General features: G+C 47.7%; 1 protein-coding gene across 3 annotated transcripts in view; it reads right to left on the reverse strand.

Moving 5' to 3' along the window:
* Window positions 1-14,894, reverse strand: part of LOC106596771 (receptor-type tyrosine-protein phosphatase mu) — a 548,750-nt gene that overhangs the window by 226,545 nt on the left and 307,311 nt on the right. For 2 of the 3 annotated variants that reach the window (XM_045714447.1, XM_045714446.1), the window contains exon 17: window positions 14,548-14,577. The exons of the other annotated variant lie outside the window; for it this stretch is intronic. In XM_045714447.1, coding sequence (XP_045570403.1) covers window positions 14,548-14,577 — 30 coding nt within the window. The remainder of the gene's footprint in view (window positions 1-14,547; window positions 14,578-14,894) is intronic. 3 annotated transcript variants of the gene reach the window in all.

A 14,894-nucleotide genomic window follows, 5' to 3' on the forward strand; every position in this document is an offset into this window, starting at 1 on the left:
CCACCAGACCCCCACCACCAGACCCCACCACCAGACCCCCACCACCAGACCCCCACCACCAGACCCCCCACCACCAGGCCCACAACACCAGACCCCCACCACCAGACCCCCCACCACCAGACCCACAACACCAGACCCCCCACCACCAGACCCCCACCACCAGACCCACAACACCAGACCCCCACCACCAGACCCACAACACCAGACCCCCACCACCAGACCCCCACCACCAGACCCACAACACCAGACCCCCACCACCAGACCCACAACACCAGACCCCCACCACCAGACCCCCACCACCAGACCCCCACCACCAGACCCCCACTACCAGGCCCACAACACCAGACCCCCACCACCAGACCCCCACCACCAGACCCCACCACCAGACCCCACCACCAGACCCCACCACCAGACCCCCCACTACCAGGCCCACAACACCAGACCCCCACCACCAGACCCCCACCACCAGACCCCCCACCACCAGACCCCCACTACCAGGCCCACAACACCAGACCCCCACCACCAGACCCCCCACCACCAGACCCCCACCACCAGACCCACAACACCAGACCCCCACCACCAGACCCCCACCACCAGACCCCACCACCAGACCCCCACCACCAGACCCCCCACCACCAGACCCCCCACCATACCCCACCACCAGACCCCCACCACCAGACCCCCCACCACCAGACCCCCACCATACCCCACCACCAGACCCCCACCACCAGACCCACAACACCAGACCCCCCACCACCAGACCCCCACCACCAGACCCCCCACCACCAGACCACCACCACCAGACCCCCACTACCAGACCCCCCACCACCAGACCCCCACCATACCCCACCACCAGACCCCCACCACCAGACCCCCACCACCAGACCCCCACCATACCCCACCACCAGACCCCCACCACCAGACCCCCACCAGGTAGTTAGATGAAATGAGTAGTTAGATGAAATGAGTAGTTAGATGAATTGAGTAGTTACAGAAAATGAGTAGTTAGTGGAAATTAGTAGTAAAATGAAATGAGTAGTTAGATTAAATGAGTACTTAGATGAAATGAGTAGCTAGATGAAATGAGTAGTTAGATGAAATGAGTACTTAGAAAATGAGTAGCTAGATGAAATGAGTAGTTAGATGAAATGAGTAGTTAGATGAAATGAGTAGCTAGATGAAATGAGTAGCTAGATGAAATTAGTAGTTAGATTAAATGAGTAGCTAGATGAAATGAGTAGTTAGATGAAATTAGTAGTTAGAGTAAATTATGCCATATAGAACCAAAAAGGGGTCAATGGATTGCTTCATATGGCCCTCAGAAAGGTTCTATACAGAAATCCCATTTATTTTTTAGAGTACATTAGTTTGTAGGTACTCTGAGATGCTCAGTTGCTAGTCTAATTTAGCACCATTACAGGAACCTACATGGTGTGCTGTAATGCAGCTCTCTAGGTGTTATAGGAAGACTGATGGATGGCTTTATAATAGAGAGAGTAGGAAGAGAAGGATGATGTGTATGTGTGTGTATGAGCGTGCGTGTGTGTGTTGATGAATGTGACCAATAAGCATTCATCAAATTCTGAAATAGTTATTGTAGGTAAATAGCTAGCCTTGGACTAGACAAAGACTGTTATTCCAAAAGGCATCCATAAGGCTCTGGTCAAAGGTCGTGCACTATATAGGGAAGAGGGTTCCATAGGGCTCTGGTCAAAGGTCGTGCACTATATAGGGAAGAGGGTTCCATAGGGCTCTGGTCAAAAGTAGTGCACTACATAGGGAAGAGGGTTTCATAGGGCTCTGGTCAAAAGTAGTGCACTATATAGGGAATAGGGTTCCATTTGGGACTCACACACCCCTGATGAGATCTGACTACAGTCAAACTACACACAACCCAGCAAACAAAGGATGTCCTGAGGACATTTGGCTACATTCCAATTAGGTCCCTTAAGGCTTTTGATGCAACGTTATCCCACTGACGTTCCCGAGACAGTGTAAAAACGTTGCGTGAAGTTCCCAAGGGAACGTTCTCTGGAGGACCTTTGTGTAGTTTCCTGGACATCACTAAGGACCATGTCATGACCTTATTTGGACATTCTAAGCACATTAATTTGATTAGTCCTTAGGACCTCGTGTGATGGTCCCAAGGGAACGTTCTAGTTCCCTGTAAGTTACTGGACGTCACTGAGGATCATGTCAGGACCTTTTTAGGACCTCCGTAGGACTTTGATAAAGCTTGAAGAATTTTGAAAATAATAATGGGCAAATGTTGTACAATCCAGCTGTACAAAGCTCTTATATGAGACTTACCCAAGAAGACTCATAGCTGTAATCACTGCCAATGGTGTTTCTAACATGTTTTGACTCAAAGTATCAATTTATGTTAACAGTTTATTTTTCATTAAGCGTATTATAGCCCCCAGTATATATACTGGGACCTCAGGTCCGTCAACTCAGCAGATAAAGCACCGTGTTCTGGACTGGGACCTCCTGTACTTAGCTACAGTACACGCAGAACCATGAAAATAAAAAGCTATTTAGCGAACTAACGATTATGGACATAGGTTTGGTTAGGTTAGGTTAGGTTCAATTCAGTTTCCAATTCATTCAGGCCCGGGAAATGAATTGAAGTGGGACATTTTTTATTAGCGAATTGCCTGAATTGAAAATGCAAGAAGTGAAAAATAAATAGGAGATTTTGAAATAGACTGAATTGAAAACTGAAACTTCAAGGTTGGATGACACAGCCAAGTAAAAGTAGAAATAATGGTTAGAACTATAGTAACACTGCCCTTATCAGCCTGTTATAACATGTCTGTTATAGCACTGCCCTTATCAACCTGTTATAACATGTCTGTTATAACACTGCCCTTATCAGCCTGTTATAACATGTCTGTTATCTGTTATAACACTGCCCTTATCAGCCTGTTATAACATGTCTGTTATGTGTTATAACACTGACCTTATCAGCCTGTTATAACATGTCTGTTATAGCATGTCTGTTATAACACTGCCCTTATCAGCCTGTTATAGCATGTCTGTTAGAACACTGCCCTTATCAGCCTGTTATAACATGTCTGTTATAGCATGTCTGTTATAACACTGCTATTATCAGCCTGTTATAGCATGTCTGTTATAGCATGTCTGTTATAATACTTCCCTTATCAGCCTGTTATAGCATGTCTGTTATAACACTGCCCTTATCAGCCTGTTATAACATGTCTGTTATAACATGTCTGTTATAACACTGCCCTTATCAGCCTGTTATAACATGTCTGTTATGTCTGTTATAACATGTCTGTTATAACATGTCTGCTATAACACTGCCCTTATCAGCCTGTTATAACATGTCTGTTATAGCATGTCTGTTATAACATGTCTGTTGTAGCATGTCTGTTGTAGCATGTCTGTTATAACACTGCCCTTATCAGCCTGTTATAACATGTCTGTTATAACATGTCTGTTATAACACTGCCCTTATCAGCCTGTTACAGCATGTCTGTTATAACATGTCTGTTATAGCATGTCTGTTATAACATGTCTGTTATAACACTGCCCTTATCAGCCTGTTACAGCATGTCTGTTATAACATGTCTGTTATAGCATGTCTGTTATAACATGTCTGTTATAACACTGCCCTTATCAGCCTGTTACAGCATGTCTGTTATAACATGTCTGTTATAGCATGTCTGTTATAACATGTCTGTTATAACATGTCTGTTATAGCATGTCTTTTACATAGTGGCAGCTGAATGGTGTCCTTGGACCCAGACCTTTGTCAAGTACTTCATCTTCCAACGTTCAGCAGACAAACAGGCTTTGGAAATGAACACTTTTCAAGGTTGTTTTGATTTGTGTGCTGGTAAATAATTGGATGTTTCGAGACGCAATGATGCAGCTGCACACACACACACACACACCACAGGAGGCTGGTGGCACCTTAATTGGGGAGGGCCAGGCTCGTGGAAACGGATGGAGCGGAATGAGTAGAAAGGCATCAAATACATCAAACACATGGTTTCCATGGTTTCCATGTGTTTGATACCATTCCATTAAATCCCGTTCCAGACATTACTATGAGCCGTCCTCCCCATCAGCAGCCTCCTGTCACACACGCATATATACACACACACACACACACACACACACACACACACACACACACACACACACACACACACACACACACACATACTGAGCTGAACAATAGCTTAATGTTAGAGATTGCCTTTATGTGCATAGTGTACACACATTCAATGGAGTCCTCATAACCTAATGGAGTTCTCATAACCTAGTGGAGTCCTAATGGAGTCCTCATAAACTAGTGAAGTCCTCATAACCTAGTGGAGTCCTCATAACCTAGTGGAGTCCTAGTGGAGTCCTCATAAACTGATGGAGTCCTCATAACCTAATGGAGTCCTCATAACCTAGTGGAGTCCTCATAACCTAGTGGAGTCCTAGTGGAGTCCTCATAACCTAATGGAGTCCTCATAACCTAATGGAGTCCTCATAACCTAGTGGAGTCCTCATAACCTAGTGGAGTCCTAGTGGAGTCCTCATAAACTAGTGGAGTCCTCATAACCTAGTGGAGTCCTCATAAACTAGTGGAGTCCTCATAACCTAGTGGAGTCCTCATAACCTAATGGAGTCCTCATAACCTAGTGGAGTCCTCATAACCTAGTGGAGTCCTAGTGGAGTCCTCATAAACTAATGGAGTCCTCATAAACTAATGGAGTCCTCATAACCTAGTGGAGTCCTCATAACCTAGTGGAGTCCTCATAACCTAGTGGAGTACTAGTGGAGTCCTCATAAACTAATGGAGTCCTCATAACCTAGTGGAGTCCTCATAACCTAATGGAGTCCTAGTGGAGTCCTCATAAACTAATGGAGTCCTCATAACCTAGTGGAGTCCTAGTGGAGTCCTCATAACCTAATGGAGTCCTCATAACCTAGTGGAGTCCTCATAACCTAGTGGAGTCCTAGTGGAGTCCTCATAACCTAGTGGAGTCCTCATAACCTAATGGAGTCCTCATAACCTAGTGGAGTCCTCATAAACTAGTGGAGTCCTCATAACCTAATGGAGTCCTCATAAACTAGTGGAGTCCTCATAAACTAGTGGAGTCCTAGTGGAGTCCTCATAAACTAGTGGAGTCCTCATAACCTAATGGAGTCCTCATAACCTAATGGAGTCCTCATAACCTAGTGGAGTCCTCATAAACTAGTGGAGTCCTCATAACCTAATGGAGTCCTCATAACCTAATGGAGTCCTCATAAACTAGTGGAGTCCTCATAAACTAGTGGAGTCCTCATAACCTAGTGGAGTCCTCATAACCTAATGGAGTCCTCATAACCTAATGGAGTCCTCATAAACTAGTGGAGTCCTCATAACCTAATGGAGTCCTAGTGGAGTCCTCATAACCTAATGGAGTCCTAGTGGAGTCCTCATAACCTAATGGAGTCCTCATAAACTAGTGGAGTCCTAGTGGAGTCCTCATAACCTAATGGAGTCCTCATAAACTAGTGGAGTCCTAGTGGAGTCCTCATAACCTAGTGGAGTCCTCATAACCTAATGGAGTCCTCATAACCTAGTGGAGTCCTCATAAACTAGTGGAGTCCTCATAACCTAATGGAGTCCTCATAAACTAGTGGAGTCCTCATAAACTAGTGGAGTCCTCATAAACTAGTGGAGTCCTCATAACCTAATGGAGTCCTCATAACCTAATGGAGTCCTCATAACCTAGTGGAGTCCTCATAACCTAGTGGAGTCCTCATAACCTAATGGAGTCCTTATAACCTAATGGAGTCCTCATAAACTAGTGGAGTCCTCATAACCTAGTGGAGTCCTCATAACCTAATGGAGTCCTCATAACCTAATGGAGTCCTCATAAACTAGTTGAGTCCTCATAAACTAGTGGAGTCCTCATAACCTAATGGAGTCCTAGTGGAGTCCTCATAACCTAATGGAGTCCTAGTGGAGTCCTCATAACCTAATGGAGTCCTCATAAACTAGTGGAGTCCTCATAAACTAGTGGAGTCCTCATAAACTAGTGGAGTCCTCATAACCTAATGGAGTTCTAGTGGAGTCCTCATAACCTAGTGGAGTCCTCATAAACTAGTGGAGTCCTCATAAACTAGTGGAGTCCTCATAACCTAGTGGAGTCCTCACAAACTAGTGGAGTCCTCATAACCTAGTGGAGTCCTAGTGGAGTCCTAGTGGAGTCCTCATAAACTGATGGAGTCCTCATAACCTAATGGAGTCCTCATAAACTAGTGGAGTGGTTAGTCTCATGGAAGCATACAGAGGCTATAATAACAACAGTAATATCTCTTTAAAGTGTGCACTTGTGCAGTTACTCGTTCTCTTGCTTCCACCACATTTCTTATACCAGTTATTTCCGTTCAAATCAGTAAAGGGAGGAAGGAGAGAGAATTGGGACGTAGCTACAGATTTCTGTGGAGTCGCGTTTATATTTATTGGTATGAAATTAAACCACTGTGTCAATGTTAAACTAAAAGGAATCATGAAAAAAAATACAATTTAGTAATCTGAAATATATGAATTATTAACAAACCCGTTTTGAAAAACTATACTGAAACTAATTTAAAGGTGAACTCAACGAGACGACGTTGAGGTAAGACTAAAGAAACCACCCCTCGTCCCACAGCTGGCTGGCCTCTGAAGCTAAGCAGGGTTGGTCCTGGCTGGGAGACCAGATCCTGCTGGAAGTGGAGTAGAAGGCACTCTGATTGGGGATATTGCCCTGTGTAGAGTGCTGTCGGAAGGGACGTTAAACGGGTGTCGCGACTCTCTGTGGTCACTAAAGATCCCATGTCACTTATCGTGAGAGTAGGGGTGTTAACCCTGGTGTCCTGACTCTCTGTGGTCACTAAAGATCCCATGTCACTTATCGTGAGAGTAGGGGTGTTAACCCCGGTGCCCTGGCTAAATTCCCAAATCTGACCATCATGGGCTGCCTAATCATCCCCGACTTCCAATTGGCTCATTCCTCTCCCGTTGTAACTCTTCCCCAGGTCGTTGCTGTAAATAGGGATGTGTTCTCAGCCCAACTTACCCGGTAACATAAAAATACAATGAAAACAACTGTAGAGGAGTAAATTCAGCCAAAAGTCGGACACTGACCTGGTTTTCCAGAAGCAAGGCTCAGATCAACATGTAAACCTTTATAAACAATGGCTTCTTTATAACGTCGAAATGAACATGTATCTAACACCCCCCAATATCACAAACTGAAATCATAATCTAATATTATGTGTGTACATTGTACAATTTCTATAATCAGACCGTTATATATAAAATAGACTATAATCAGACCATTCTCAACTGCTACTCAATCTCAATCCAGCTCCTAGTACCATCCTTTTCCATTGTTCTAGCTCTCCTCTCCTCTCCTCTCCTCTCCTCTCCTCTCCTCTCCTCTCCTCTCCTCTCCTCTTCTCTTCTCTTCTCTTCTCTTCTCTTCTCTTCTCTTCTCTTCTCTTCTCTTCCCTTCCCTTCCCTTCCCTTCCCTTCCCTTCCCTTCCCTTCCCTTCCCTTCCCTTCCCTTCTCTCCTCTCCTCTCCTCTCCTCTCCTCTCCTCCTCTCCTCTCCTCTCCTCTCCTCCTCTCCTCTCCTCTCCTCTCCTCTCCCTCTCCTCTCCTCTCCTCTCCTCTCCTCTCTCCTCTCCTCTCCTCTCCTCTCCTCTCCTCTCCTCTCCTCTCCTCTCCTCTCCTCTCCACTGCACTCCACTCCACTCCTCTCCTCTCCTCTCTCATCAGAATGCAGAGAACGTCAGAAAAAACAGCGTACACGGTCTTGTACCAATTAATATGATTCTTGCTCAACGTTCAGGTATCCTTGTAGGTTTTAATGAAGGTGCTAGTGCACTCAGCTACATTCTGCTAAACGCTATGCTTCCCAAATGGCACTAAACTCCCTTTGTAGTGCACAATTTTTTGACCAGTACACATAGGGAATATGGTGGCATTTGGGATGCAGTCCATAGTTTAACAGGCTCTGTTATAGTGCTGCCTGTTGTAGTGATAAGGACAGGACGGACAGACGGATGGAGGGCGGGAGACAACAGCCTCTTGCCGCTGATTTTCATTATGCTTAATGCTAGTCGTTTTACACAACAAACGAGCGTCAGAGACAGGCAGTTAGATGCTCCCATGTGAAATGCATGAGGGGAACCAAGGCCTCTCTCCCTCTCCATCACCTCTCTCTTCATCCCCTTTCTCTCTCCCTCTCCATCACCTCTCTCTTCATCCCCTCTCTCTCTCCCTCTTCATCGTCGCTCTCTCTCTCCCCATCACCTTTTCTCTTTCTCCCTCTTCATCCTCTCTCTCTCTTTATCACATTTTCTCTCTCTCCCTCTTCATCCCCTCTCTCTCTCCCTCTTCATCCTCTCTCTCATCACCTTTTCTCTCTCTCCCTCCCCTCTATCACTCCCTCTTCATCACCTCTCTCTCTCCCTCTTCATCCCCTCTCGCTCTCCTTATTCATCTTCTCTTGCTCTCCCTCTTTATCCCCTATCTCTCTCTCTCCCTTTTCATTCCCTCTCTCCCCTCTTCATCCCCTCTCTCTCCCCCTTCATCCCCTCTCTCTCCCCTCTTCATCCCCTCTCTCTCCCCTCTTCATCCCCTCTTCATCACCTCTCTCTCCCTCCCCCTCTCTCTTTCATTTTCTCCCTCCGCCCTCTATCGTTCTCCTCTTCCTAATTGTCAGTATATTGGCGTAGTGAGGCTGTGCGTCCTTGGGGGGTTAAATGGTCTTGTTGCCCGTATTGTATTCCAATGACAGGCAGGGAGATAGCAGGGTGTGAGGGGTTGGGCTCCATTGACAGCAGGGTGATAGCTGGGTGAGATGGATCAAATCAAATCAAATAAAAAAAAACTAGGGGGAGGGGTTTAACCTTTGTCCCTTGATGTAATGACAACACTGACCGCACACATGCACACACGCACACACACACACACACACAGCCTCAAGTCTCAGAACAGAACAGAAATCTTAAAGCATGTCTTCAGATCCTCAAGGCTTCATAGTGTCAATCATATAACTCATTAATTCTCGATAGCGGTTAATGTAATGGTACAAGCTGTCTTATTTATATCAGGGGTTAATGTACTGGCTGTCTTATTTATATCAGGGGTTATTATACTGGCTGTCTTATTTATATCAGGGGTTATTATACTGGCTGTCTTATTTATATCAGGGGTTAATGTACTGGCTGTCTTATTTATATCAGGGGTTAATGTACTGGCTGTCTTATTTATATCAGGGGTTAATAATGTACTGGCTGTCTTATTTATATCAGGGGTTAATAATGTACTGGCTGTCTTATTTATATCAGGGGTTAATGTACTGGCTGTCTTATTTATATCAGGGGTTAATGTACTGGCTGTCTTATTTATATCAGGGGTTAATGTACTGGCTGTCTTATTTATATCAGGGGTTAATATAATGGTACAAGCTGTCTTATTTATATCAGGGGTTAATGTACTGGCTGTCTTATTTATATCAGGGGTTAATAATGTACTGGCTGTCTTATTTATATCAAGGGTTAATGTACTGGCTGTTTTATTTATATCAGGGATTAATGTAATGGTACAAGCTGTCTTATTTATATCAGGGGTTAATGTACTGGCTGTCTTATTTATATCAGGGGTTAATGTAATGGTACAAGCTGTCTTATTTATATCAGGGGTTAATGTACTGGCTGTCTTATTTATATCAGGGGTTAATGTACTGGCTGTCTTATTTATATCAGGGGTTAATGTACTGGCTGTCTTATTTATATCAGGGGTTAATGTACTGGCTGTCTTATTTATATCAGGGGTTAATGTACTGTCTGTCTTATTTATATCAGGGGTTAATGTACTGGCTGTCTTATTTATATCAGGGGTTAATGTAATGGTACAAGCTGTCTTATTTATATCAGGGGTTAATGTACTGGCTGTCTTATTTATATCAGGGGTTAATGTACTGGCTGTCTTATTTATATCAGGGGTTAATGTACTGGCTGTCTTATTTATATCAGGGGTTAATGTAATGGTACAGCCTGTCTTATATCAGGGGTTAATGTAGGCCTACTATATGCCTGTCTCTGTGTACTTATAAGGACACATAATACATTAAAGTAATCCTCCTCAATGTAATCCCTTATATACCTGCATCCTTAATGACACACACACACAATACTGACAATGAGGACGAGGGGGAGGCGATGGAGACATAGAGAGGGGGAGGGAGAGCGAGAGAGAGAGAGAGAGGATGGAGAGGGAGAGAAAGGGGATGGATAGATAGATAGAGAGGGGATGGATAGAGAGAGAGGGGGTGGATAGAGAGAGAGGGGTGAGGGAGAGAGAGAGAGAGGGGATGGAGAAGGAGAGAAATAGGTGATGAGAAAGAAGTGATGGACAGGGAGAGAGAGAGCTGATGGAGAGGGAGAGAGTGAGCTGATGGAGAGGGAGAGAGAGAGAGGTGATGGAGAGGGAGAGAGAGAGGAGATGGAGAGGAGATGGAGAGAGAGAGTGAGAGAGAGAGAGAGAGAGAGAGAGGGAGGTGATGGAGAGGGAGAGGGAGAGAGAGAGAAGATGAGAGAGAGAGAGAGGAGATGGAGAGGGAGAGAGAGCTGATGGAGAGAGAGAGAGGTGATGGAGATGGAGAGAGAGAGAGAGAGAGGAGATGGAGAGGAGATGGAGAGAGAGAGAGAGAGAGAGAGAGAGAGAGGGAGGTGATGGAGAGGGAGAGAGGACTTGGTTCCCCTCATGCATTTCACATGGGAGCATCTAACTGCCTGTCTCTGACGCTCGTTTGTTGTGTAAAACGACTAGCATTAAGCATAATGAAAATCAGCGGCAAGAGGCTGTTGTCTCCCTCTCTCCTCTTTCCCCTTCTCTCTCTCCCTCCCTCCCTCCATCCGTCTGTCCGTCCTGTCCTTATCACTTCAATGGGTAACACTATAGCAGGGCCTGTTAGACCAAGGCTGTGTCCCAAATTCCACCCCATTCCCTATATAGTGGACTACTTTTGACCAGGGCACAAGGGGAATAGGATGCCGTTATGAACACACCCATTATCTGTTTGCAGCAGTCGTGCAGCAGTTTGAAAAGTGACATGACTATGATGACAATGATGTGGAAATATATGGAGTCCTACCTCTTCTCTACGGTAGAGGCCCCTGTGTTGGGTCATGTGGAAAGTATCTGAGTGGAATCATCCAGGTCTATTGTATGCCATTTAACAGCCACTTTTATCCAAAGCAATTTACAATCATACTTAAACACATTTTACATATGGGTTGCCCCAGTGGAAATCATAAACAAACGCCATGCTCTACCGACTGAGCCACAGGACCAATGCTCTACCGACTGAGCCACAGGACCCATGCTCTACCGACTGAGCCACAGGACCCATGCTCTACCGACTGAGCCACACAGGACCCATGCTCTACCGACTGAGCCACAGGACCCATGCTCTACCGACTGAGCCACAGGACCAATGCTCTACCGACTGAGCCACAGGACCCATGCTCTACCGACCGAGCCACAGGACCTATGCTCTACCGACTGAGCCACACAGGACCCATGCTCTACCGACTGAGCCACAGGACCCATGCTCTACCGACTGAGCCACAGGACCCATGCTCTACCGACCGAGCCACACAGGACCCATGCTCTACCGACCGAGCCACAGGACCCATGCTCTACCGACTGAGCCACAGGACCCATGCTCTACCGACTGAGCCACAGGACCAATGCTCTACCGACTGAGCCACACAGGACCCATACTCTACCGACCCGAGCCACAGGACCCATGCTCTACCGACCGAGCCACAGGACCCATGCTCTACCGACCGAGCCACAGGACCCATGCTCTACCGACCGAGCCACAGGACCCATGCTCTACCGACCGAGCCACAGGACCCATGCTCTACCGACTGAGCCACAGGACCCATGCTCTACCGACTGAGCCACACAGGACCCATGCTCTACCGACTGAGCCACAGGACCCATGCTCTACCGACTGAGCCACAGGACCCATGCTCTACCGACTGAGCCACAGGACCCATGCTCTACCGACCTAGCCACAGGACCCATGCTCTACCGACTGAGCCACACAGGACCCATGCTCTACCGACTGAGCCACAGGACCCATGCTCTACCGACTGAGCCACAGGACCCATGCTCTACCGACTGAGCCACACAAGACCCATGCTCTACTGACCGAGCCACAGGACCCATGCTCTACCGACTGAGCCACAGGACCCATGCTCTACCGACTGAGCCACAGGACCAATGCTCTACCGACTGAGCCACAGGACCCATGCTCTAGCGACTGAGCCACAGGACCCATGCTCTACCGACTGAGCCACAGGACCCATGCTCTACCGACTGAGCCACAGGACCCATGCTCTACCGACTGAGCCACACAGGACCCATGCTCTACCGACTGAGCCACAGGGCCCATGCTCTACCGACTGAGCCACACAGGACCAATGCTCTACCGACTGAGCCACAGGACCCATTCTCTACCGACTGAGCCACAGGACCCATGCTCTATTGACCTAGCCACAGGACCCATGCTCTACCGACTGAGCCACACAGGACCCATGCTCTACCGACTGAGCCACAGGACCCATGCTCTACCGACTGAGCCACAGGACCCATGCTCTACCGACTGAGCCACACAGGACCCATTCTCTACCGACTGAGCCACAGGACCCATGCTCTACCGACTGAGCCACACAGGACCCATGCTCTACCGACTGAGCCACACAGGACCCATGCTCTACCGACTGAGCCACAGGACCCATGCTCTACCGACTGAGCCACAGGACCCATGCTCTACCGACTGAGCCACAGGACCCATGCTCTACCGACTGAGCCACAGGACCCATGCTCTACCGACTGAGCCACACAGGACCCATGCTCTACCGACTGAGCCACAGGACCCATGCTCTATCGACTGAGCCACAGGACCCATGCTCTACCGACCGAGCCACAGGACCCATGCTCTACCGACCTAGCCACAGGACCCATGCTCTACCGACTGAGCCACACAGGACCCATGCTCTACCGACTGAGCCACAGGACCCATGCTCTACCGACTGAGCCACAGGACCCATGCTCTACCGACTGAGCCACAGGACCCATGCTCTACCGACTGAGCCACAGGACCCATGCTCTACCGACCTAGCCACAGGACCCATGCTCTACCGACTGAGCCACACAGGACCCATGCTCTACCGACTGAGCCACAGGACCCATGCTCTACCGACTGAGCCACAGGACCCATGCTCTACCGACTGAGCCACACAGGACCCATGCTCTCCCGACCGAGCCACAGGACCCATGCTCTACAGACTGAGCCACAGGACCCATGCTCTACCGACTGAGCCACAGGTCCCATGCTCTACCGACTGAGCCACAGGACCCATGCTCTACCGACTGAGCCACAGGACCAATGCTCTACCGACTGAGCCACACAGGACCCATGCTCTACCGACCCGAGCCACAGGACCCATGCTCTACCGACCGAGCCACAGGACCCATGCTCTACCGACCGAGCCACTAGACCCATGCTCTACCAACCGAGCCACAGGACCCATGCTCTACCGACTGAGCCACAGGACCCATGCTCTACCGACTGAGCCACAGGACCCATGCTCTACCGACTGAGCCACAGGACCCATGCTCTACCGACTGAGCCACACAGGACCCATGCTCTACCGACTGAGCCACAGGACCCATGCTCTACCGACTGAGCCACACAGGACCAATGCTCTACCGACTGAGCCACAGGACCCATTCTCTACCGACTGAGCCACAGGACCCATTCTCTACCGACTGAGCCACAGGACCCATGCTCTACCGACTGAGCCACAGGACCCATGCTCTACCGACTGAGCCACAGGACCAATGCTCTACCGACTGAGCCACAGGACCCATGCTCTACCGACTGAGCCACAGGACCCATGCTTTACCGACTGAGCCACAGGACCCATGCTCTACCGACTGAGCCACAGGACCTAGCCCATCCTGATCTCGTCATAGCTCACGTTCGGTTTCACTTCAAGCAGTCAGTTTGTTTGACCAGGCCAGTCAGTTCTGGGATTGATAGATGTCTATTTTATAGAGACTTCAGGCCTCTATAAGATCTCCATGATGTACTCTTTATAATGCTTCATAAATCATTTATTAGCGATTGTCAAAGTGTGTCAATCTGATCATCAAGGGGAAACTGTAAGAGTCCTTCAGATTCTCTGTCAGAAACTAAAGCATGGTAGACATTGGAATGACATGGTTCTTCTCATGCAAATACTGAGGTGCTTTGGAGACAATTGTTGTTGTTTTTTCACTGTACAAGGAATATTAAATCAAACGTATTTCAAAAAATTTGAAAGTAATTGACATGTGTATTCGACCCAGGTCTGTGGAACAGATGAGAATGTCATGTTTTCTCTCATGCACGGACCCGGGTCTCAACGACACACGATAGTAAAGCAAAAGCATCAACACTGTTATGTTGAAGTGTTTACTTACAGGTAGTAAGTGTAGGAGTGGTAGGTTCTTCTGCCCAGTGGTACGTGGTAGGTGAGGTGGTACGTGGTAGATGAGGTGGTACGTGGTTAGGTGAGGTGGTGGTAGGATATAAGCGGTGGAGGACGGCGAGACGGAGGGACGGGGGGGGGGGAATATGAAATGAAGGAAAGAAAAAGTAAATATACATTAATGTTCGAAAAAATTTATAAAATGGACAAAAAACAGATATGGTGGATAGCAGGCAGGCAGGCAGGCAGGCAGGCAGGCAGGCAGGCAAAAGGGAAACGTTAAGGTAGACTACAGTTATAGTGAGGAGCAAGGCGGTAGCTCGCTGTTATTTGGCATGT

The sequence above is a fragment of the Salmo salar genome, chromosome ssa03 (genome assembly GCF_905237065.1).
Source record: "Salmo salar chromosome ssa03, Ssal_v3.1, whole genome shotgun sequence".
Classification (NCBI taxonomy): Eukaryota; Metazoa; Chordata; class Actinopteri; order Salmoniformes; family Salmonidae; genus Salmo; species Salmo salar.